The sequence below is a fragment of the Pseudophryne corroboree genome, chromosome 7 (assembly GCF_028390025.1).
Source record: "Pseudophryne corroboree isolate aPseCor3 chromosome 7, aPseCor3.hap2, whole genome shotgun sequence".
Lineage (NCBI taxonomy): Eukaryota > Metazoa > Chordata > Amphibia > Anura > Myobatrachidae > Pseudophryne > Pseudophryne corroboree.
Genome location: NC_086450.1, coordinates 330,802,027 through 330,826,408, shown reverse-complemented (window position 1 = coordinate 330,826,408; position 24,382 = coordinate 330,802,027). Strand labels below are relative to the sequence as shown.

General features: G+C 41.9%; 1 protein-coding gene across 1 annotated transcript in view; it reads right to left on the bottom strand.

Annotated features, from left to right (window-relative positions):
• Window positions 1-4,990: 4,990 nt before the first annotated feature.
• Window positions 4,991-24,382, bottom strand: part of CPPED1 (calcineurin like phosphoesterase domain containing 1) — a 277,225-nt gene continuing 257,833 nt past the window's right edge. Inside the window, exon 4 of the mRNA XM_063934340.1 lies at window positions 4,991-5,255. Coding sequence (XP_063790410.1) covers window positions 5,026-5,255 — 230 coding nt within the window. The 3' untranslated portion in view covers window positions 4,991-5,025. The remainder of the gene's footprint in view (window positions 5,256-24,382) is intronic.

The window sequence follows — 24,382 nt, the reverse complement described above, 5'->3', positions numbered from 1 at the left end:
TGCGGGTGGTAGTTACAAACATTTTTATGCACCCCAAATTAATCTAGAGCATTTATTTGCAGAAAAACACTTGCTTATTATCACTTTACACTGTTATTAAAAAATGCAAAAATCAACCATTGGAAACATTGGAAAAGCCCCAAATATTTTCCTATTGCCCACTAATAGACATCAATACTGTTAGCCAATATTTATTTGCACTTTTTTAGTATACAGGCTGATATCCCCATTTTTCTATAGACAACATGGCAAGGACTTTTAGCAACTGAATTGAGAAGCAATCGGTAGGGCACACAATTTTTTTACACCAAATATGACCCTATCTCTCTCGAAAGTTTGATACATCTCCCCCTTAGTCAAACAGAATTACCAATGGATTATACTATGCAGAAAGCAACTATCGAATGCATTATACAGTATAATGTATTCTTCATTATGTTGTACACACAGGCAGTGTTTCCAATTTCAGGTTTCTTAACCTGTATCTGTTTTTCCTTGTTAACATTTCCTGTAAATACATATACAAAAGTTGAACTTAAAATGCTGTGGGGTACATATATTTCATGAGGGTCTACTTCAGATCTGATCGCTGCAACGGCAGCGATCGCAGTCTGAAGCCCTTTGGGGAGTGCGCATAGTGGCTCTAGAAGCAGGAACTCTGAAATAATGTCTCTATATGGTTATCAGAGATCGTATCCCATGCTATGTGTACTTTAGAAATACTCAGAGCAAGAATTACTGTAAATTTGGAGATTAATTAAGCCGTTTGGAAAATTACCTTTTTCCCTCATGCATTTTGGGTTATGTTTCATCCGTTACTCATCTTAAAAGTCATTTGACAATTTTACACTCTCAATTCTTACATTTCAGATGCATTAGATATAAAAGCAATTTCAGACACAAAGAACGATCCTTTCCTATTCTCGGGTGAACCAGTATGTCATGACTTAATGAGACGGTGAAGTCATTAATAAACTGTATGACCCCTAATCCATGATTTTAGAGTTCAGCTAAATTTTAATACTAATTAACATATTTAAGCTCATTCATCACTATCTTCTAAATAGCACATTAGACAATGAATATTTGACTTGAGGGCATATTGTCCAGAAAAATCAATGCATAAACTAGTAATTGTTAGTAAATCAGAAGAATTTGTTAAATCTAAATTGTGCGTAAAGCTCTCATGCCTTAATCAGTGCACACATACTTGAGAAATTTTCAGAATGTTTTCTTGTAATAAGAGAGAAATACCGGCAGCCTTCATCCCGGCGGTCAGAATCCTGACCGCGGGATGCCGGCAGCGGGGTGAGCGCAGAAGAGCCCCTATCGGGCTCGCCACGCTGCGGGCATGGTTATTCTCCCTCCAGGGGTGTCATGGACACCAGTGGGAGAATACGTGTCTGCATCCGAGCGCCAGGTGGGTGCTGGGTGCCAGGATCCTGACAGCCGGGATATTGAATGCATCCCGTCACACACCTCTCTATGGGGGAAATTCAATTGTTTTGTGGGTACCCAAACGTAATGGATGCCCCTCAGAGCAATTCAATTGTTCTCACCAGTAGTACTGTGACTGCGCACCCAGAAATATGCGCAGAGTGGCTAAACCCATCTAAAGTACTGCTTTGAGTGCCCAAAATACCATTTGGGCAGCCACAGTGCTGACTTATTGCACATTTCAGCTTGCAACCTCAGAGGGCTGTGAACTGAAATGTGTTCCCCTGTGGCTATTCGAGCCCGAATGGAGCAACCAATGAATTGCTCTGTTGGGCTCCATCTAGTGATAGCTGCGAGGTAAAACAAATGAATTGTCACCGAAGATTGTACTGAAAGACTCTCTTTGTAATATAGCATTTCATGATTTGAATAGCACTTGTCACCTAGATACAGAAGAGGCAGTCATTTTATGGGTTAAACAAATATTGATGAAAATGCTATCACTTGCCTAGGAACTAGCTAGACACCTCGGACTGCAGTCTCATGAATATAAATCTGCCTAGGGTTACCACCTCCCAGTCCAATTTCTGGACTGTCCTCTAGACCATCCAGAAATGACTAGCCTCTGTCCAGAGGCTGCCTAATCCCAGATGGGCAGTGTACAGTATTCTCAGGCATCTCTGCTGCCACCTCCACCAACCTCCTCATACTGTCCAGTCAGTGAGAGAGTGGCAGTGCACAGACAGAATGCAGTGGAATGAGTACTGGTGAGCCTGGCACTGGCAGAGAGAATCTTTTTTTTTTTAGAAGAAATTAGATAGAACACACAACAAACTGGCTGCTGCCTGTAAGGGTTTGATGACAAAAGGAGAGACTCTGACCTTCTGGGGGAAAGATCAACTTTCCTAAGCTGTCACCTTTCCTGACCAACCCTCCTCTTAGGACCCCTACACATAAGTTTTGCATTTAGTTGCTCTCTTTCTTCTATATAGCTCTGATGTGCAGTATATTTCCTGGCATCAATTACTTTTCATAGAATTGTAATCCATCCTCAATTATCATGCCTACCCAGTGCAAATCTATATAGAACTATAATAATATTAATGTGCTCCCAATTTAGTAGAGCCTATTTTAAATAAGGGAATCCTGTCTTTTATTCCATTTTGTTCATTCTTTACTATAATAGTAATTAGCAGCAGATATACCATTAGGTTTAAAAAGAAAGATGACAGCATTATGTCTTATGGAGACTGTTCTCTTCCAGGTGTGAAGGGCTTTGGCATAGTGAAAACTATTTTGGGCGATATTCCTATTAAATAGGGTTGCCATCTATCCAGGATTACTCTGGACAGTAGGGAATTCAGTATATAATCGGCATCCTGCTGGTAAGGGTATATAGCGAGTGCTGCAGACCTCTATGCCGCCCTCTCGAGCCCTCTGACTCATCCTCTCACCTCCGCCTGGACGGCAGTCACAGAGGGACAATGTGCGCATGTGCACTGCTCAGTCTCAGTGCCTCTGCAGTGGTTCCACCTGCAGTCTATATGGCAGCACATATGGGGCAGCCTGTACTACTGGGCACTGGAGGCAGTCTGTACTACTAGACGTACTGTATGGGGAAGGCTGTATTACTGTAAATATGGGGCAGATTGTATTACTGGACATGTGAGGAAGTATGTATTACTACATATGGGACAGTCTCTGTTGCTGTACATATGGAGAAGTACAGATGGAGCCTCGCTCATCTAGGCTTCTCTGCTGCACCTAGGTGCACCAAGGTTTATTAGCATAAGCCTTTATTGTTCTCAGCTGCAATATAATGCAGAGAGAACAATGCAGCAGGGGATTAAGTAATTACAGCAGAGGATTAAGTCCGACTGCCCTGGCTCAGTTAATCCTATTAAAGAGATAGATGAGGAGGGCTCTACCTGTACATATGGAGCCTCGCTCATCTATGCTGTCTATGGCGTTAGTCCTGATCACGGAGTCGCAGCGTGCCTGGGCGCAAGGCGGCGTGCCTAGTTGTAGGGAGGGTCACAGAGGTTATCATGGCTTATGGCATTACCAGTGAGTGTAATACGTGCGACCAGATGTCACTTTTTAAAATCACCATTGCGCATGCGTGTGGTCTCCACTGAAATACAGTGCACTATAGCGCAAGGACTACTTTACTATACACTGTATGGGCAATGCTGTATGCGCGTATCTTTACGCTATTTAAAATACACTGAGGCAATGAGGTCCCGTAGACAAACCAATAAATAAAAATAGTGTATACAGATGCAAACGACCTCATAGTCTATGGGAAGATGGGTCCACTTTGCGACCCAATATCTCCAGTTCTGGGTGTCCAAAAGACTTGAGACCAGTACCAAATGAAAGAGGAGAATCTTGGCTTTCAGGGCAGACTGGCCACTAGTTTATGAGACACAGCAAAGGGAAATGGCAAGCAACTGTTTGTCGGGTCCCCTCCAATTATCCGACCAGCTTGCACGGGGTGCAGGGTTTCTGGCTAGATAGAAAATCCTGTACAGAGACACCAAGCACAGTGTTTTGGCATCCAGGAACTTAGGGAGGTGCTTTTATCTCTCCCCATTATACTTATAAAGATAACACATGCCGCTGTAGCCTTTAGAGCAGAGAACGTTACAAGCTTTTCGTACTACTTAGTACTCAAATAGGAAATACTGTACAGAGACACTAAGCACAGTGTTTTGGCATCCAGGAACTTAGGGAGGACCTTTTATCTCTCCCCATTATACTTACAGTATAAAGATAACAATTCCCGCTGTAGCCTTTAGAGCAGAGTACGTTACAAGCTGTTCATGTTACTTAGTACTCAAATAGAAAATACTGTACAGAGATGCCAAGCATAGTGTTTTGGCATCCAGGAACTTAGGGAGGAGTTATTACCTCTCCCCATTATACTTTATTTTTATTTATTGATAAGTCCACGGGACTTGGACGCTCACATAACCTGTCAATGGACCATTGCTTTAACACATTCCCTTGCGTCTGTATACACTAATTTTTTTGATTGATTGGTTTTTTTTTAAATTGACTCTCTCCATCTGACCATTGGTCTGTGTGTACAGTGTATAGTAACATTACAGTCGTTACTGACCATTTATGCCAGAGCTTGTAGATCAATCCGCCGCTATTCGCTCTACAGTACTGGATTAGTGGAGCATTAGCCACCCAGTGGTGAAGATGTGTATTTCATGCTGCGTATGTAGTCATGCCTCAACGCGCCTGTCCGCTAAAGAACTAAACAACCTGAGCTATCGCTTAGGTGTGACTAATCCGCCATTTAGGCAGAGAAACAGCAATGATGAGGAAGGCTCTATCTGTAAATATAAAATTACTGCAACCATATTGCGGTGTTGGCCAAGCAGCCTTTGCAGGAATCTGGAAATGAAAAGGTGGTAACCCTAGGTCTGGCACAAAATGACTACCTTCACTGTGATTTATATCCTGTGATAAATCATGTTATTGCAGCTGTGAATAGCACTAATTTGTTTCTGGCAAAATACATTAGAAAGGAAGCCAGAAAAAAGTTGATAAAAGCAGTACTTTATCCACACTACTTTACTTCTTCCTAAGAAGGTCCACGAGATCCTGATCCAGCCCTTCAGTTTTCAGTTTGTCTAAACTATAATATCTATGCACAATCTTCTCTTCAGTGACCACCACCAAGCGGACGCCGTGTTCGTCTTTTCCAAGTTGGCAGCCAATAGCCGATGTAACTACCATATCCAGATCTTTATACATTCCACCGGCATTCCTGTGATAATGTCCTGAGAATACGGCTTTCACTCCTGCAAGAAAGAGTTGGACAGGTCATGTTAAAGGATTAAAGGCAGAGTAATGCACTGCTTATGATTTACCTAATAACAGTAACGGTATTCTATATAGCAAGCCGAAATTTGGGAAAATTAATGGGCCAACTGTTTTTCACCAAGTGTAATTATCAAGTTAATTATATTCCATTATTCACTCAGTAGGAGGCCCAACCCACTTCCTGATATCACAAATGTATCACAGTAGCAGACAAGATCAGGGATTGCATAGATCAAAAATATTCTGCTTCTTAACCTATTACAGGAAGCTATATTTTCAGCTTTAACTATATGTAGTCTATTTTGAACGAAAATGAAATGGGCTTTGCAGCTGTCATCTTACACAAGACTTTCATCAGCTACAACAAAAACATGACAAATGTTCCAGTTTCTTAAAAATCATTCTATCCATTTTTGCAATTTTTTAACCAGAAAAGCTTAATGACCGGGATTTCATCTACATAGCCACATACTGAGAAAAAAAGAGTTGTGCTGCTCCCCACATTTCTATATCATTTGGGTGGTATTTATCAAAGCTTGGAGAGATAAAACTGTGAGCTATATCAACCAATCAACTTCTAACTAATTTTTCAAACACAGCATGTAAAATGTAAGGTTATTAGTTGGTACTTTATCTTTCACAACTGTATCTCTCTCAGAGCTTTGATAAATACCCCCCTTAGTGCTTTGAGGTAAAGTACAGCAACTCGAAAGCTGAAGAGTCATACAAAACTCTACATACCTAAATGAATGGAAGTGGTGCATTCAAATTGTTTAATAAAATAAATTTTTTCTCAGATGTATAAATAATATACACAATATAAATTCTTTAAAAGCAATTAAAAAAACAGAAAAAGAGCCGACTTTTGTAGGTAAAGGGGAGGAATCACAAAGGTCATTGCATTTTATTAATATTCTGCTTAAAACACAAAAGAAATGCAAATACCTAAAACAGACAATTATACAAAAAAAGAAAGAACACACACAAACCTGGCATCTCAACTGAGCACCATGAGAATTAATGACCACAGTCCAACAAAAAATCAGCACACAAATATAATTGTGAATACAAAAATTTAGAAAAATACCAAATGAAACTTAATGCTAAAAATATAAACTAACGTTATATGTACCAATATAAGACATTTTGGGGAGAATTCAAATGTTATCGCCCCCTGGCTTCCTGTCTAAAGTGACGGGAGATCGCAGGGGGCGATATTCATTTGATGCCTCCATGGCGCTCACAAGTGTCGGGTTTAGCAGCGTAAAGCAGCTAAACTAATAGGCACGATCAGGAAAAGTGCAGTTTGAGCTCCCAAACTAATCAGTTTTCACACGTTTAAGCGCGCCATCCCCGGTGGATGCGAATTGAAATGTAGATGCCAGCAGCTGATCGCGCCCAAACGCAGCTATATTTGAATATCTCCGTTCTGTGCCATCTAGTGGCTGCCGGGGTCAAGAAGATTTGAATCTCGCCCTTTAACTTTGCATATGTGTACTAGGACATAAAGTCATGTCCTTACTGCAAAAATGCTGTAGATCCAAATCGAAAGGCATAAGCATCACAAATACAAAAAGTATGCATATGGACAAAGAACTTAAATGCAACCCTGCATCATCTGTCAGCAGTTTAAAATACTGTAGCGAGGCTACTCTAGCCAGAGACTTCAAACACAGACATCAGACATATGCTGCATAGGTGAGGGCTTGCTACAAAAAAGCTGGTCATTTTCTTTAAACCGAAGATTGATGTATGAACTTTTTTCAAAGAGAGGAGTTTGACACAAGAAACTTTTTGCACCAGTTTTAGAGATATTTTGTTTACATTAAAGTAGGATATAAATAGGCTTACCATACTATGGGGTATATTCACCTGAAGTCGAAACTGCCGTCTTGTCGGAAAGACGGCAGTTTTCGACTTTTTCAGATCGGAAAGGGTTCCGACATATTCAATCCCCGGCTTTTTAATCTGACAGGTCGGGGAATTCGACTTGTCGGAAAGCATGTGGATCAGCGGAATAGCTGCCGATCCGCATGCTTCTGTCGGAAACGTGGCCAAATCCGACAGGTTTTGGCCCTGTTTCCGACCATCTCAATCTGACTTTTAAAAAAGTCGGTTGGAGATGAGGGTGCTGACAGCAGGAGTGAGACGGGGGAGAGCAGCGACTACAGCAGTGTAGCCGGAGGATGGGGCACCACCGCCGCTCACGGCGGCGTCCCCCCAGCTCCAGCAATCGAGGTTCCGCTTACTGGCGCCGGGGAGCCAGGAAGACGCTGCCATGAGTGGTGGTGCAGCGAGGTCCCACTTGCTGGAGCTGGGAGGAGGCTGCCGTGAGTGGTGGTGCAGCGAGGACCTGCTTGCTGGAGCCGGGAGGATGCTGCTGTGAGCGGCAGTGGTGCAGCGAGGTTCCACTTGCTGGAGCTGGGAGGATGCTGCCGTGAGTGGTGGTGGTGCAGCGAGGTCCTGCTTGCTGGAGCCAGGAGGACGCTGCTGTGAGCGGCGGTGGTGCAGCGAGGTTCCACTTGCTGGAGCTGGGAGGATGCTGCCGTGAGTGGTGGTGCAGCGAGGTCCTGCTTGCTGGAGCCGGGGAGCCGGGAGGACGCTGCTGTGAGCGGCAGTGGTGCAGCGAGGTTCCACTTGCTGGAGCTGGGAGGATGCTGCCGTGAGTGGCGGTGGTGCAGCGAGGTCCCGCTTGCTGGAACCAGGAGGATGCTGCCGTGAGTGGCGGTGGTGCCTCATCCTCCGGCAACGCTGCTGTCACCGCTGCTCTCCCCCTCTCAGCACCTTCATCTCAATCCGAATTTTTTAAAAGTCGGATTAAGATGGTCATTGAATAGGTCATGTCGGATCCATTCCGACAAATTCATGTTGGAATGGATCCGACTTGAATTGAATATACCCCTATACCTTTAAAACGGGACACTCATGAATTACACAGGTTCTGCAGCTGGCTGACTTCAAACCTGCATTTCACCTGGTTTTAATCAGCCACTGGACCTGTGTAATTCATGAGTGACCCAGATTAATGGGATAGTATGGTAAGCTACTGTAGCTGCAAAGCTACAATCACCCCGTTGTGGTCAAATGCAAAGGTACTTTTTTCCAAAGACATAACTAATACATGTTCACTCACTGCTGGGCAGAATTGCTTTATCAAGCTTTTTTCCTGTATGTTTTTGCCATTCATAATTGAACCAGAGAATTGGTTGCAGTGACGTGTGTGTGGACATATGGCGTTGGAAAGGATAGATAAATGCAAGTTCTCTGAATTCAGCAGGAAGGGCGTGATTACTTCGGTATACTCTCCCAGGAACAAGATATGGTAGGAAAATGTGTTTTTTGCAAACTTAACTGTTTTTCTATTTGCTCCTTTATGTTTTTCACATTCTGCTGTACACGCAGCAATATCTACTACAAAATAAGATATAGAGATATTAACCTGTAGGTCTTCATCTAGCCATACACTGTTTCACTATACAGAAACACAGAGTAATGTACAAACATAAAACTAGTACTAAAGGTCAAATTTTGGCTTGAATACACAATACTTGAGCTCAATTTGTGGATTATTTTCAGAAACTGCCACATAATCAGTTTAGTTTAAAAGTCCTTTACATAAAACAACAAAAAGATGTACATGATTGGTTCAAAAGCAACTCCTCTGTCAGATGAATGTGAAACACTATTTTCATTTGCTGATGGAGTTTCTTTATTCTGTACAAGCCATGACTATCCACCTAGGGTACCAGTTACATCTATTATTCAGTGCATTAAACTTCAAAAGTCTTTTCTTTTCTTGGCAGAGCTGGAGCTTTCCAACAAAGTAATTGAATTTTTTTTAAATATATATATATATATATATATATTTATCAAAAGTCTTAGTAAAACTTTTTCATGTGTTCAGAATTAAAACAGAAATTGACAAGAAAGAGTTGATGGCCACAATATATAATATATAAGCACACGCACAGAGAGACCGAGATAGAGTGAAGCACATCAATATTAATAATCTCACCTGAAAGAAGTTTGTTTTGTTTTCCCAGGCTAGGATATGAAATTATAATAATGTCACCAAATGAAACCCTAAATAAAGCCATAGACGTGTGCAGCAAAATGAAAACTGGTTACTATGGCATTGTCAAATAAAGTTTTACATTTTGAATTGAGTGTTATAGCCCAGAAGGTGACATTTTGAATGGGAGTGGCAAATTTGCATATTGTTCCCTTTCAGTTGATTAATGACCATTGCTGTTCTGTGATGTCTCTATTATGTCTCATATATTGAGCAGGAACTTCTAACATATGTTGTTGGACATAAGAAGGACAGTTTGTCTAAATGTAAACATTGCACAAATCAAGAAACTAACCTCAGTAATGTTCTTTTTTTAGAGCTAATGAAGAGTTGGAAGTAAAGTGGGCGCACATTACTCAAAAGAAACAGTGACTTTTCGCAGAGCTGTAGGCATCTCAACGTGTGTATACCTCTGCATTGGTAGCATGTGCTCCTGGCTTACTCCTCATCATCAGCAAATACTTACACTTGCCCTGTACTAGTTACAGCCTAAGAGGCATATATATACACTTACATGCTGGTCTACATGGGACACATTTGTTTGAACATGCCCTTACTAACATGAGAACGCCCCTTCCTACCCATGGGTTTGATGCATGTAAATTGCATACAAATCTTCATAGAAGCATGTGCACGCTCGTTTCCAGAAGCATGTCCAGTGCAAATTAACACAAATGACTTGATACAAAAGGGCATTTCAGCCCAGACCCTAGTCCTGTACTCCTCCCTCCGTTCACATAAGCAAAACTTGTCAGCTTAACAGGATAAGCACCTGCCAATAGTGTCCCATGCTCTACTGCTGCAGTTCATAGGACAATTGAGTTATGCCTACGAAGATGCCACTATACTCATGAACTTTGGTCTTCTATAGCGCTGGAGACTGCCACTGTGTACATAGAACATATTGACTACACTCCTAGAATGCCTAAGTGACTCCCAAACTGAAGAGTTCTCCCAGATAATTCTCTTTCTTATGAAGTTGAACAGGCCATGATGACGTGATAAAGGTCATCAGGCCCAAGTGTGTCATTTGCATCATCATGTGGTGGTGATGGGGAAGTACATTCACATTCTGGAGCAAGATAAATATATTACCAGCCCCCATAGAAATCTTTGTGGACAAAAATGAGTTATCACAACAGATATTTGCTTAATATCATGATATAAGTAATAGGAATGTGATGCTTAATATTTGCTATCCCGCAAATATCTTTTTTATAAATATGCCCCATAAGAGAATATGTAGTGCATGTTCTAATATGTTGATTTACTTGACGCTATCTGCCTTCATTATGTGATATATTGCGCAAGATTAAGAAGCTGTGGAGTGAATGGATATTTGTGCAGGTTGTTACAAATTACACCGCCACCATCTTTCACAGCCACACTAGTTATATAACTTACAGCTAAAAATGGAATACCACCTCAGACTGCTGGGTCAAGGAGTTCAATTTGGTGCAAACTTGGTTAATTCTTTGGTGATCTCTAATGCCTTGTGAGCACAAGGAACTAAAGTCCTGGACCCGTGTTCAGAAATGATACAAAACAAATATACAGTAAAGTGCATAGCGCTTCACTGACCTAGCACATTGCATATCCAGCACAAAAGGGAGAACCCAAACAGAAAGGAGATTCAGTGAAAAGTAATGGTGAAGGGCAGCTATAGTGCCCAGTGGCTGTCTTAAGATTTCTGCAAAGTCTAGTCCATCTTTCATGTTTCCAACTTCCACTGACTCTCTTCCTTCCAATCATACCACACCACTGAAAGCTGCCCAGAAATAAGAGACACCAATGGTTACTTTAATATTGGTGGCCGTCAAAGCTCCTTTTTTACTGGAGCCGCGAACAACTAGAATTGCTAGTCAACTATCTTATGTATCACTCATTTCCCACATCCCTTCGATTGGGCAGGCCATAGTACATTGTTTCAGGTCATGGTGTATAATATATTTGTAGCATGATATCATTGATGTACTGCACTACTTAATATGTTGACATTTTATAAATGATGGATAGTAATCAATGTAATATGCTGACACTTTATAAATTAGGGATAATAATTCAGGTAAAATAAAAGGTACATTATCAGTAAAGTAAAACGTTTAGCTACTAGGATGTAGAATTGGAAGTCGCTGTCCCTGCCATGGAAGATTCTTCTGAACTTGACCTTAAAGCAGCATCGTGGTCTTGTAACATCTGGACCTGACAAAGCTTGGTGTACCACAAAATGTATGGGCAAAGGCACTATATTGTATGTGGGAAGGACAAAAAGGTTAAAATAAAAAAAAGACATTTTCAGTTAATATTTTCTTGTTCAATCTACCTCCAAGTGCATTGCATGTAAAGCAAAAAAAAAAAAAAAACCCTCAGAAAAGTAGCTCTCAAAACTTTATTCTCCTGCTCTGTTTGCTGTTGTACTATGCACAGTATGAGGCCTGCTTGAGAATGCAGTCTGTACTACACTGCCTATTTCCTGTACTGCAGGATGATTTTATATTGACATCGGAATTTCTCTGGTGAATATAAATATAAATAATGTGCAACACTGTCACCAGTAGCAGAAAATCAATTTGTGAATAAATCTTTCAGTAACGATTTCTTTAAACACTATTGCTGGCAAGAAAGATAATAAAACTGGAATATATCAAACCCGTTTTCACAGTATTCAGTTTGCCATTTTTATATGTGAACATGTTGTACTGTATTATTTATGCAGTAAGAAGGTAAATGTTCAGGTTTTTTTTTTTACTAAATAGGAGATTTGATTGAAGGAGCTATTTGCATATATGAAGTGCACATGGGTGGGAACTATTATCTGTAATGCTTGTAATGAAGATTTTTTGGGGTTTATTTTTTGCCCCCTAAATTTATAGCAGGACGAAAATAAAATGTACCGTATTTGCCGGCGTATAAGACGACTGGGCGTATAAGACGACCCCCAACATTTCCACTCAAAATATAGAGTTTGTTATATACTCGCCGTATAAGACTACCCCCTTCCACACACCAAATAAAACGTAAAAGAACATCAGATTTGTGACATACTGTATATTATGACCTGATAAGAGATTTGGATAGGGAGTATTTATCAAGGTATGCATAAGAAGGGGGGAGGGGGCGAGGAGAAAGTTGTAAAATGTATAAAAGTATACCCCTGTGTGCATTCAGTGTTACCGGTTTCACATGAGTGCCATTAGTTTTAGTGCCATTACAGTACCTGTCATTGTCACCATTGTACGGCCACAACGCGACTGCAGCGCCTCCGGCCAGTCCCTGCATCTCCCTGTAATTGGCACTAGTGACCCGCCGCGGCCGCACTGGATATCGCGCGATACTGGATGGTGAGTAGAATGAGGTGGGCGGGCATCGGGAAGCCACTATGGGCACCGGGCGAGTATCGGAAGGCCACTATGGCAGCTATGTCTATTCCAACTGAAGTGCTCCCGGCGTATAAGACGACCCCCCCCACGTGGAGGCATGTTTTTCAGGGCAAAAAAAGTAGTCTTATACGCCAGCAAATACTGTACTTAATTCCACTGAAGAATTACCCTGCATTTCACCCAAACTACCTTGGCATTCCCCTGATTATATTCTAGCAGTGCTCCTCATAGTGATTGTAGGAAGGAACGCTTTGAGTGAGTGAGTGACCTTATTACTGAAAAGCAGAAACACTTGTCTTTATGGGTTTTTTTTGGAACTTTTTGGAAAAGATTAGTTTTGAGTGTATACTAAATGCTACATTTGCATTTTGTGATGATTTAATTTAATGTATTTAAAGTAATTTAATCTCCCAAATATTTAGATTATGGCTATTTGTATGTACCATGAAACGGTATGTATTTTAGTTTTATCATGGAGACAAAACTCTTCCAACAAGAGTTGAACATGAACGCATAAAAAGTCAAAACATAACTGTTTCACTGTGGTGAATGAGTTATGTACTTTAAAATCTATATACACTACAGAATATTTAATGTTGTACTTCTCTGTAGACAGAAAGCATGTTAAATATAAAATACTTTTACTCACATACAAGGCTATTAACCAAACTGCACCAACATACATCTCTTCACTCATCTCAAAATATCTCCCTACCCGACCTCTCCGCTCTGCACAAGATCTACGTCTCTCATCCACACGCATTACTTGTTCACACTCAAAATTACAGGACTTTATCCGGGCTTCACCCACTCTGTGGAATGCCCTCCCACGCACAGTAAGACTCGCCTCTAGTCTCAAAACCTTTAAATGTTCCCTGAAAACTCACCTCTTCAGACAAGCCTATCAAATTCCAGACCCACCCACATAACCTTCAGTGCTTCCCTATCTAATTACATCCTCTGTAGAGTATTCATAACATCACATATCTTGTCTTTCTTTAGTCTCACAACCTCCTGACACTTGGATAACTTTGTGGGGTATCATCATACAACCCATTAAGAACCTAGCAATCTGGTGGACCATTATGCAATAGGTAGCATCTATCCTTGTGTATCTATGCCTATTTCCCTATAGATTGTAAGCTTGCGAGCAGGGCCTTCCTACCTCTATGTCTGTCTGTTTTTACCCAGTTTTGTTCTATTACTGTTGTTCTAATTGTAAAGCGCAACGGAATATGCTGCGCTATATAAGAAACTGTTAATAAATAAATAATAAATGTCAGTATAAATCAAGATATTAAACATATTGCAATATTTGAGCAGCAGGTAGAAATGACTTAGCAAACAGATTACTGTAATGTCCTCATACATCTTTGCTGCAGTAATGCCAAACAGCCCTCTTTGCACGCCATGTCCTGTCAGATTCTACCAGCGTTGGGGTCTTTTTTTTGCCAAAATTGCATCTTAGATGCAACGCAGTGCAACTAGGTTGCACCAGAAAACTGTGCTGATTAATTTTATATGTGACACTTGTACATCTGTGTGCGACTGAGTCTCTGAATCTGGATACGAAGTGCTACGATGCAATGGACACTTTTTTTTTCATGCCAAGCTCCGTTGTGCTTCGTATACAGAATCAGTTGCACAAAGATATGCAAGTGTCACATATCTAATTAATCAGCACAATCTCTTGGTGCTTCCTAGTTACACTGCATTGCAAATAAGACACAATTTTGTAAAAAAAAGAAGCCTGACGCGAAGGCAGTTGCACTGGACCGGTCAGCTCACTCACACCAGACATCTTCCACTGTGTGGTGTATTGAGGCTAGATATATGAGGAGGTATCCGTTCAGATGGTCGACCATGCTATGGTCGACAGTCATTAGGTCGACCACTATTGGTCGACATTGACATGGTCGACATGGACACATGGTTGACACATGAAAATGGTCGACACATGAAAAGGTCGACATGAATTTTTCACATTTTTTTTCTTTTGTGGAACTTTTCCATACTTTACGATCCACGTAGACTACGATTGGAACGGTAATCTTGCCCGAAACTCGCGAGCTATGCGAGGGGACGCGGTGCACTAATTGGGGTTCCCCGTCATTTTACGCAAAAAACGACACCAAAAAAAGTAAAAAAAACCCTCATGTCGACCTTTTCATGTGTCGACCATGTGTCCATGTCGACCTATAGTGGTCGACCTAACGACTGTCGACCATAACATGGTCGACCATTCATACCGGAACCACATGAGGACACTTCTGTAAATTCAAAGAACCATAAACAGTGAAAATAAAATGCATATTTTAAAACAATGCAAGTGTCATACTATAGAGGCCCTAGACCTAAAGGCTTTGTTATTGCTTTGGTGTCAGGAATTGGCGTTCAGTGGCATCTCAGTTACCAGCGCGCTGGTGTGCAGGCCTCCGGAGTTCACGGCCCCAGTCTGCGGCTGCATGAATACTCTGCCTGCGGGCAAGGTGCCCATTGTCATTGTGTACCCCTGAAGTCCATCTAGTGTGTACCCACCATCTGTGCAGCATGGGCGCCGCCATGACACTTGCGGTCAGCTGACCTGTAAACACCCAACCCTGCGCTGTGTCTGCACACATGATTCAAGCATCCAATGCTTGCTGACCAGGGGGTATAAATCCAGAACATCGGCTCAGTCTCATTGCCTTGAATGATGCGTCACATCCAGTGTACAGCGTCTCCTGGCTGCTGTCTTCTGTCTCCAGTGATTTCCTTACTACAGTGTCTCCGTGGAACTACAGGCTCCAGCCATCCTGCTCTGCTACAACTCCTTCCACAGTCAGCTTCCACCGTTGCATACAGTAAGAGACTCTCTCCAGGTGCTACTTACCATTCTCACCTGTGTGTTGTTTATCTGCGTTCAGCACTGTGCTATTCCATCTGACACTTAAAACAACCAGCTTGCAATTTACAAACTGTCTCCTGCTTTGGCCTTGCTTGGCTTTGTGGACTTGTGCATACAGTACATGCAGACTGTGTGACTCTACTGCTGATGGTTTCCAGACCAATCTCCGGAGTTACTATTGCCTGTGTTCACTGTTATCAGCTGCATTACTATCGTTTGCATATTGGATCCTGTTACCATCGACTTCCAAGTCGACCATCGATGTTTGCCATTGGCTTCCAGGCCGGTCATCACTGTTATTAATTTTACTGGTTTACAGATCATCACCTGTGACTGTTATTATACTGTACCTCTGTCAGCTTCTTTGCTCAAACCATCAGCATTGTCAATGTGCTTCAGTGACTGTTCATACATCTGTGTGCTAAATAAATATCATTGCGCACATGTGCAGGAATCTCCTACAGCCTTGTTTCCTCCACCGAACCACCACTGACCCACTAGAGCCCCCTCCGGGTACAGACGCAGTTACAGACCTGACATTTGGAGGTTTAGGGTTTCATTTCTGCTTATTCTCATCTTTACTTTATTCATTTGTCTCTGCTTCTTTCTAGATTTTCATATACTGTACTGTACCAAAGGAAGACAAAAGTATGTTCTAGTGAAATACTTTAGCATTTACAGTATCTTTCAAATGTACTCAGGGGCTAATTCAGGCTTGATCGGTGCTGTGCCAATTTCTGTCTTAGCCCAGCGATCACCTCTGCCTGATTGAAAGGCAGAGGCGGTCGCTGGGCGAGAGGGGGCGGGCCAGCAGCATTTAGCTGCTGTTTAGGGGGCGCGGTCCAGGCCATGCAGACGTGTCACACGCAGCCGCTGCGACCCGGGCTGCGACGAGTGGCTCCCTGCCAGTGCGCAGGAGCTGCGCTGGCTGGGAGCTACTCTTGCAGTACAAAAGCATCGCCGCTGTGTGATGCTTTTGTACTTGTGTGTGGGGGGTGGATTCGGCCATGACATGCGGGGCAGACTAGCCCCACATGTCAGGGAAACTGACCGTAGATGTGGTAAATTTAGCACATCTATGATCAGGACTGAATCACCCCCTCAGTCTCTATAGATATAGATCTCAATATTAAAATGCATTGAAATAAAAAAATTAAAAAAAATCAAGTAATTAATTTTTATTTATTCATTTATAATTGCTTTTGGCTCTTCATTTATACTTCTATAGTAAAATGCCTTTAATAATATTATATTTAAATATTTAATATATAATTTCTCCAAGCATATGATAAATCTCAATTATGATTTCATTTCCAGTCCAGTGAGAATTGGTAGTAACCATATATTTTGTTAGAGTACAGAACAATATGGATTGCTGTTGTAATATGCAAGTTATGTGCATTCTCTACAATAAATGACACTATGGGGGTAATTCCAAGTTGATCGCAGCATCAAATTTTTTAGCAGTTGGGCAAAACCATGTGCACTGCAGGGGAGGCAGATATAACATTTGCAGAGAGAGTTAGATTTGGGTGGGGTGTGTTCAATCTGCAATCTAATTTGCAGTGTAAAAATAAAGCAGCCAGTATTTACCCTGCACAGAAATAAAATAACCCACCCAAATCTAACTCTCTTTGCAAATGTTATATCTGCCCCCTCTGCAGTGCACATGGTTTTGCCCAATTGCTAACTTTCTTGCTGCTGCGATCAACTCAGAATTACACCCTATATTTGCAGCAAAATCGCTAATAGTAATCTCTTCCTGCTAATGTAGTCCTTTATAGGAGTCGTCATTTAGGATTGATGCACAGGGGTAAATTTAGTAAGATGGGAGTTCTATTTAAGATGGGATGTTGCCCATAGCAACCAATCAGATTCTTCTTCTCATATATCTAGCACCTTCTAGAAGATAATACATGGAATCTGATTGATTGCTATGGGCAATATCCCATCTTAAATAGAACTCCAATTTTAGTACATTTACCCCAAAATGTCTGGGAGATGTGCATTGTGTCCAAGTCCTGTGCATACAGTAGCTTCAATGACGTCACGCTGCCCCTAACTGAATCGACCCAATTCATTTATTTCATCTGGATACATGGTCTAAGAAGTGATGGTTACTAGCAAACATATGCCCATTGTTGTAATATAAACTTTTGCAGTCTCTGAAATGTTATGAAAAAGAAAAGCGTCTATGCTCCCAGCCATAAGCAGATTCAGCTACATTATGCATCTATGACTTATTACTCATTACTCAGAGGCAGAATGAGGGAGGGGCATGCAAGTGTAGATATAGTATATTAACGTTGTGTTCATGCAAATGTGACATACTGTATACAGACCAAAAACACATGTATATTTGTGTGTAAGGAGGCACATGTCTTGCGGATGATGGAGACTTGGTGAAGGTACATTATATTCACTGATGGATAGGGACGATTTACTGACTACATCTTGTTCCCTTCTAAAGAGAATAAAATAGGACACAAAATTCCACAATATCTTACAAACATACATTTTGTTCACAGGCTGCTGATCTGTAAGGAGGGCAGCTGTACTCTCATTGGGAAACTCCTTTTGATTACTCTGCTCTCCTGCTGCATCAGGATAATTCACAGGAAGTGGACTGAACGGGTGTGGTATGAGTTGCCGGCGGCCGGGTCCCCGGCGACCAGTATACCGGCGCCGGGGTCCTGACCGCCAGCTTGCCGACAGCGAGGCGAGCGCAAATGAGCCCCTTGCGGACTCGCTGCGCTCGCCACGCTGTGGGCTCGGTGGCACGCGTTATTCTCCCTCGAGGGGGGTTGTGGGCCCCCAGGAGGGAGTAAAGGTGTCAGTATGCCGGTTGTCGAGATTCGGGCGCCGGTATACTGTGCGCCGGGATCCCAACAACCAGTATACTGAATACCACCCGACTAGGGGTGTGGTATGAGTTGCCGGCGGCCGGGTCCCCGGCGGGCAGCATTCCGGCGACGGGATCCCGACCGCCGGGCGAGCTACCACCCGACTAAACAGGAGATACAGACCTCTCCTACATACAGATTTTCGCTGAGCCATTGTGAATATCCGCTCATCTCCCATTCGATGCCTAGCCAAACTGGGGACAGCAGCAGTCAGAGACTTATACAGTAAGTACTCAGCAGGGTTATCATGGCAATAATCCGTGTTTTAGCAGCATAAGGAGGGGTCTGGTTATGTACAGTAGTGTGTGGATACGATCCGTTTTAGGAGAAAAAAAAAAGCCCTTTTTTAATTGCAACATAACAGTTCGATCAATATGTTTCTCAAATCTATGCTGGAAGATTTTAAGAACCTACAGTATGCACAAAAGGGAGGCAATGTGGTAGCACAATTCCAGCGATGCCTCTAACTGTCTGACACAAATGCGAACCATAAATATTCAGGGTCACACTGTCTTTTTGAGGTTCAGACCCGCTGCACTGGAGTTATCATAGCAATCTATGGAGCTGCAATGTGCCCACATGCAGAAATCTCCGGAAAGCATAACTTTCCGGATCTTGTGGCTTGAGCATTTCATGCATGCGCAACTGTACTTCCTAGTCATAAACCCAGAATGAACTGCTTCGCCAGTCCTGCTCTATTTCGGATGAACTGTCCAGATGGGTAAATATTCATACCAGCAATCAAAAATGCCATGACTGCTACATCTCCTCCTTTTCCTTCTCTGCTGTAGGGCAATGATGTTTCCAAGCCTATCCCTCAAATATAGCACTGGTTTCCACTTGTAACAATACTGCAGCCTGACCCAGGCTGGATGTATCCATTTGAAGAAAGGAACTTTTATAAACTAATCCTATCCCCTTAAATATAACCTCGATCTAGTTTTAGTAAGAAGTGGCATCATCAATAGCCTGGTCACAGCCAAACTGCTCAGTGAAATCTGTTACAGAACAATATCCGATTCTTTAGTTTCTAGTATTTCATTTGGAGCATTATCCGATAGACCAACTGCCTGTCAACATCATTTTGCCTGTTGCCTTGAGTGTTTTCAAAGTTAATCTGCTTCAGGTAAGACATCAATTTGCCTACTTTTCATTGAATAATTTCGTCAAACAACTGTAAATCATGCACCAGAACTAGAGCATGTGTCCTATCAGCTGTCCTTTAAAGTACTATGGAGGATGTACTGATAATATATTAGTGTTACAGGACCTTAAATACACATTTCTGACTTATAGTGTCATGGTTGTTTTGGTACCCAGGCAGGGTTGGGTGCCAGGAGCTAGACTAGGGGCTATGTGCAGGAAGCTGGTTAGCTTGATAAGGTTCTTTCTCATGGAGAAGGAGCTGGTCAGGGTTGAATAGATGAATGCACAGGAGGACTGGAAAATGCAGATGTCACAGAGGTTAGCTAGGAACTTAGATTGTAAGTTTGCAAGAGCAGGGCCTTCTTTCCTCGTGTGCCTTTCCTTTTCTTACTTACACTTATACGCCATACTCCCTTTGATGGCACCTAACCCCTGGTTTTCCATACCTGTCCTATATTGTCTTGAACTGTAAGTGCTGTTTTCTTTTTTGCTCATTTGATTATGAACTGTGTAATGGGCGCTGCGGATCCCTTGTGGTGCCATATAAATAAAAGATAATAATAATAACAACAATAACTAGAACAGCTAGTCTATGTACAGAGTAGCTAATGTAATAGGGTGGAGACTGGTAATACGGACCAGGCTGGAACCGGTAATATGAGCCGGATCAGGAGGCAAAGTTGACCTGGCTGGGACCGGTAATGCGGACCGGGTTAAACCGAAAATGATTAACCAAAGTGGAGCTGGATTGCTGAGTTGGACTTAAACCGGATAGCTGAGCCCGATTGGAACCGGAATGCTGAACTGAAATTCTGAGTCGACTAGAACTGGACAACACAGCCGGACTGTTACTGGAACGCTGACTGCACTGTCTAGCCAGGAGCAACAGGGGAGGTGGCAGAATGTTGGGGACCAAGTTGTCGTCTGATGCACTGGCAACTGGCTAGTGCTCCTGGAAGTCCTTTTATAGGATTTGCTTCTTCACAATTGATTGTTGTGGTCAGTTGACCAAAAGCGACATTCTGAGTGGCTGAGAGAGAACTGCTGATTAAATCCAACATGGCAGCACCCATGGGCCCTCATTCCGAGTTGTTCGCTCGCAAGCTGCTTTTAGCAGCTTTGCACACGCTAAGCCGCCGCCTACTGGGAGTGAATCTTAGCTTATCAAAATTGCGAACGAAAGATTAGCAAAATTGCGAATAGACAGTTCTTAGCAGTTTCTGAGTAGCTCCATACTTACTCGGCAACTGCGATCAGTTCAGTCAGTTTCGTTCCTGGTTTGACGTCACAAACACTCCCAGCGTTCGGCCAGACACTCCTCCGTTTTCCAGCCACTCCCGCGTTTTTCCCAGAAACGGTAGCGTTTTTTCGCACACACCCATAAAACGTCCAGTTTCCGCCCAGAAACACCCACTTCCTGTCAATCACATTACGATCACCAGAACGAAGAAAAAACCTTGTAATGCCGTGAGTAAAATACCTAACTGCATAGCAAATTTACTTGGCGCAGTCGCACTGCGGACATTGCGCATGCGCATTAGCGACTAATCGCTCCGTTGCGAGAAAAATATAACGAGCGAACAACTCGGAATGACCCCCATAATCTGGTTCTGGAGGTAATTCCAGTGTAGAGACAGACAGGGAGACCTGATCCAGGCAGAGCCTGTGAACTTTGGGACAGTCGAGACAGACAGCGGATGAGGCAGATACCAAGTAGAGAGTACGGTGCATGACATATAAGAGGCTCTTGGGTAAATGTTGGTAAGAACAACTTCCACACACTTAATTTATATGTGCATCCAATAAGATATCAGTTAGCAGTGTACCAGATATTCTAAGCTGCAACTTCAATGGCAAAATAATATTTTTTTATGCACTTACTGTGCAAAGTCACAGATGAAGCACAACAGAAAAGCCATGACTGCTACAAAGGTCTTTCTAACCTTGGTAACTAGTAGGAAAATGGGACAGCAAATCATGTCCAATTAGTATTTTTGTTGGGTATAAGGCTCATTGAGATGTAGACTGTGAGGAAAAAAAAAAAAAATTTGCTTCCGTCTTTCAAGGTGTTGGAAAGATTAACTAGCCAGAGAGAGGATTCTGATTACTATCCTTTATTTCTATGGCGCCAACAAAGGATCAAAAGCGCCCAGTTATAGAGTACGTAAACAAATAATCAAAACTAGAAAAAAGTGACTTACAGTTCAAGACAATATAAAGTATATATAAAGGCTGTCTAAGAATATTTTTATATTATATATAGAAGCAGCAATTTGGCATTGGACATGATTTTATGGTTTTTATACTACTTGGCTTATGTATCAGCTTTCAGATGATTATGGGCTGTAAAGTGCAAAACAGTAAGTGAGTTTACTAAGAAGTGGTAAATGCGGTCAGATTTAAATTGTGTGTGTGTGCAAGGCTGTGGTGACAATTTGCAATGATCACTTCAGTGTTCCTAGAGGTAATGCCAGAGGCAGTGTTGGTTCTAGGTGCAAGGAATTCCAATGAGTAGTCTATACCAACCATCATATATTTCACTATAAAGCGATGGACTATTAAACCAAGACACGACTGCTTAAGTGAAGAAAAACGGAGTTGTGTTTTCAATTTAATAATATTTATCATAAAGACATTATTTTCTGTTCAATTAACTTGAATGTTAAATGTACCTCAAATATGAGAAATGTGTTTCATTACCAAACACCAGATGTAGTTTCTACAGTCGGCCTTACATCTAGGCAAATGATAAATGCTATCACATTAGTAAAGCAGTATGCTAAGGAGAAATTGGTTTTATTGTGAGGTAGCACCAACAGAGTTTAAATGTATTTTTACAGCTTGCAAAAATAGATATTTTATCTTTGCATCATTAGGCGGATTAAGGAGTGAATGGTAAATTCTCTCAACACAAGTGGTGCTAATCATATCAACCTCTATTTAAATAGTATGGTTTCAATGTGACAATATCAGAAAAGGTTTAAATTGCATCCAGAAATCTGACTGTGTAAGAAAAAGTAATGGAAAAATTCAAACCAGACTCATGATTTCATAACAGCTTATTTTATTTCATTTAACTTTATGCTAAATTGTGTAAAATCGCACTGGAATAAAGAATTTTCTTCAGATCAGTAAGAATCATATCTGGGGATAAATAATTCACATTCCGTGCAACGGACCATGATCTTTAATTCAGTGAATTGCCATCCCTGATCTGGTGCAAGGATGTTACTTGTAAGAGGGTAAGGAGCTTGCCTGCTGAAAAGGCTAAAATGATCCTACATAGGTAGCGTTCGTATTTACGTGTGCATCGTTTCCCGGAAATGACAGTGAGGTACTGGGGGGCAGATGTATTAAGCCTGGAGAAGTGATAAAGCAGTGATAAGTGGAAGGTGATAACACACCAGCCAATCAGCTCTTAACTGTGAATTTACATATTGGAGCTGACTGGCTGGTGCGTTATCACTTTGCACTTATCACTGCTTTACTTCTCCAGGCTTAATACATCTGTCCCTGGGTCCTGCAGGATGCACTACAGTGAATGCAATAGTATGGAGCCCAGACTGACAACGGGGCTTGCCTGCATAAATGATCCAGAGCCAATGCTGTAAGCCTCCAGTGTCAGTTGTCTAGGAGATGCATGATTCCCATCACTAAGTCTGTATATAAAAATCCTGTCCCTATGCATTCTAAGTCTGCAGTATTTTATTCTCCATTTGCAGTTTTTTTCTTACTGTATATGTTTTTCTACTGGTCTCTGTAGTCAACCGCCAGGCTAACCACAATTTTCCTCTCTTCATTGGTAGAGCTTTGCAGTCACTTAGAGCCAAAGTGCAGATAAGAAAACCATGGTGGAAAGAATTACAGGCAAAGGTGAGTGACTCCGCCGGCAGCTGTAACAGTAACCCCCTCCATAAATATCCCCACATTCAAAAGCTTCCATATGGACCACCTTCTCACCTTATAAAATCACAGCCCTGAAGCTCCTTCGCAACCTAACATCTGAAAGACGGGCATCTAACAGCTTTCCATGTGTGCACACTTATACAGATGTAGCCACACTCATCCTTGCTGTAGTTTCGTAATACATGCGTCTTAGTGGCAACATAAATATAGCGCAGGTTGGCAAGGTAAGGCGCAAGAGGATCCACAGCATGCAATACGATTGCTCCTCTAATGAAAACTACAGTGCTGGAAGCCCCGACAAGCGGGCCAGTCATTTACTGTAAAGCTTTATTCAATACAGGTTGCACTTGGTCCTTGCAATTTCGGCACTGCCAGCATGATTAACAAATGAACGGTGGGCTCCAGGTGCACTCTAGGACAAGAGCACTTACAAAAGGACTTTTTGCATTGAGCTGAGCTGGTCTTTTGCACCCCCTCCCCCCAAAAGAACAACATCATTACAATCATTGACATCACTTTAACACTGCTGGTGTTCAAGAACTGACAGCATGGCTGCCTTGCCCTAGTGGTATAGTCAATACTTAGCACACCCTTGAACCGATTCCCGGCAATGACAGATGTTTGCACTTTTTAAAACTATTTAGAATTCGGTTATCAATATTATACTGCATAATATATATTTTAAGTCTCATTTTATTTCACACAGAAAAAGGTCTGTCTGCACGTATGAAGAGCTGACTGTGTGTCTTTGGATGCAAACAAAGACATGTATATTTGGCTAAAAGTCACACTACACAGCCACACAGATATA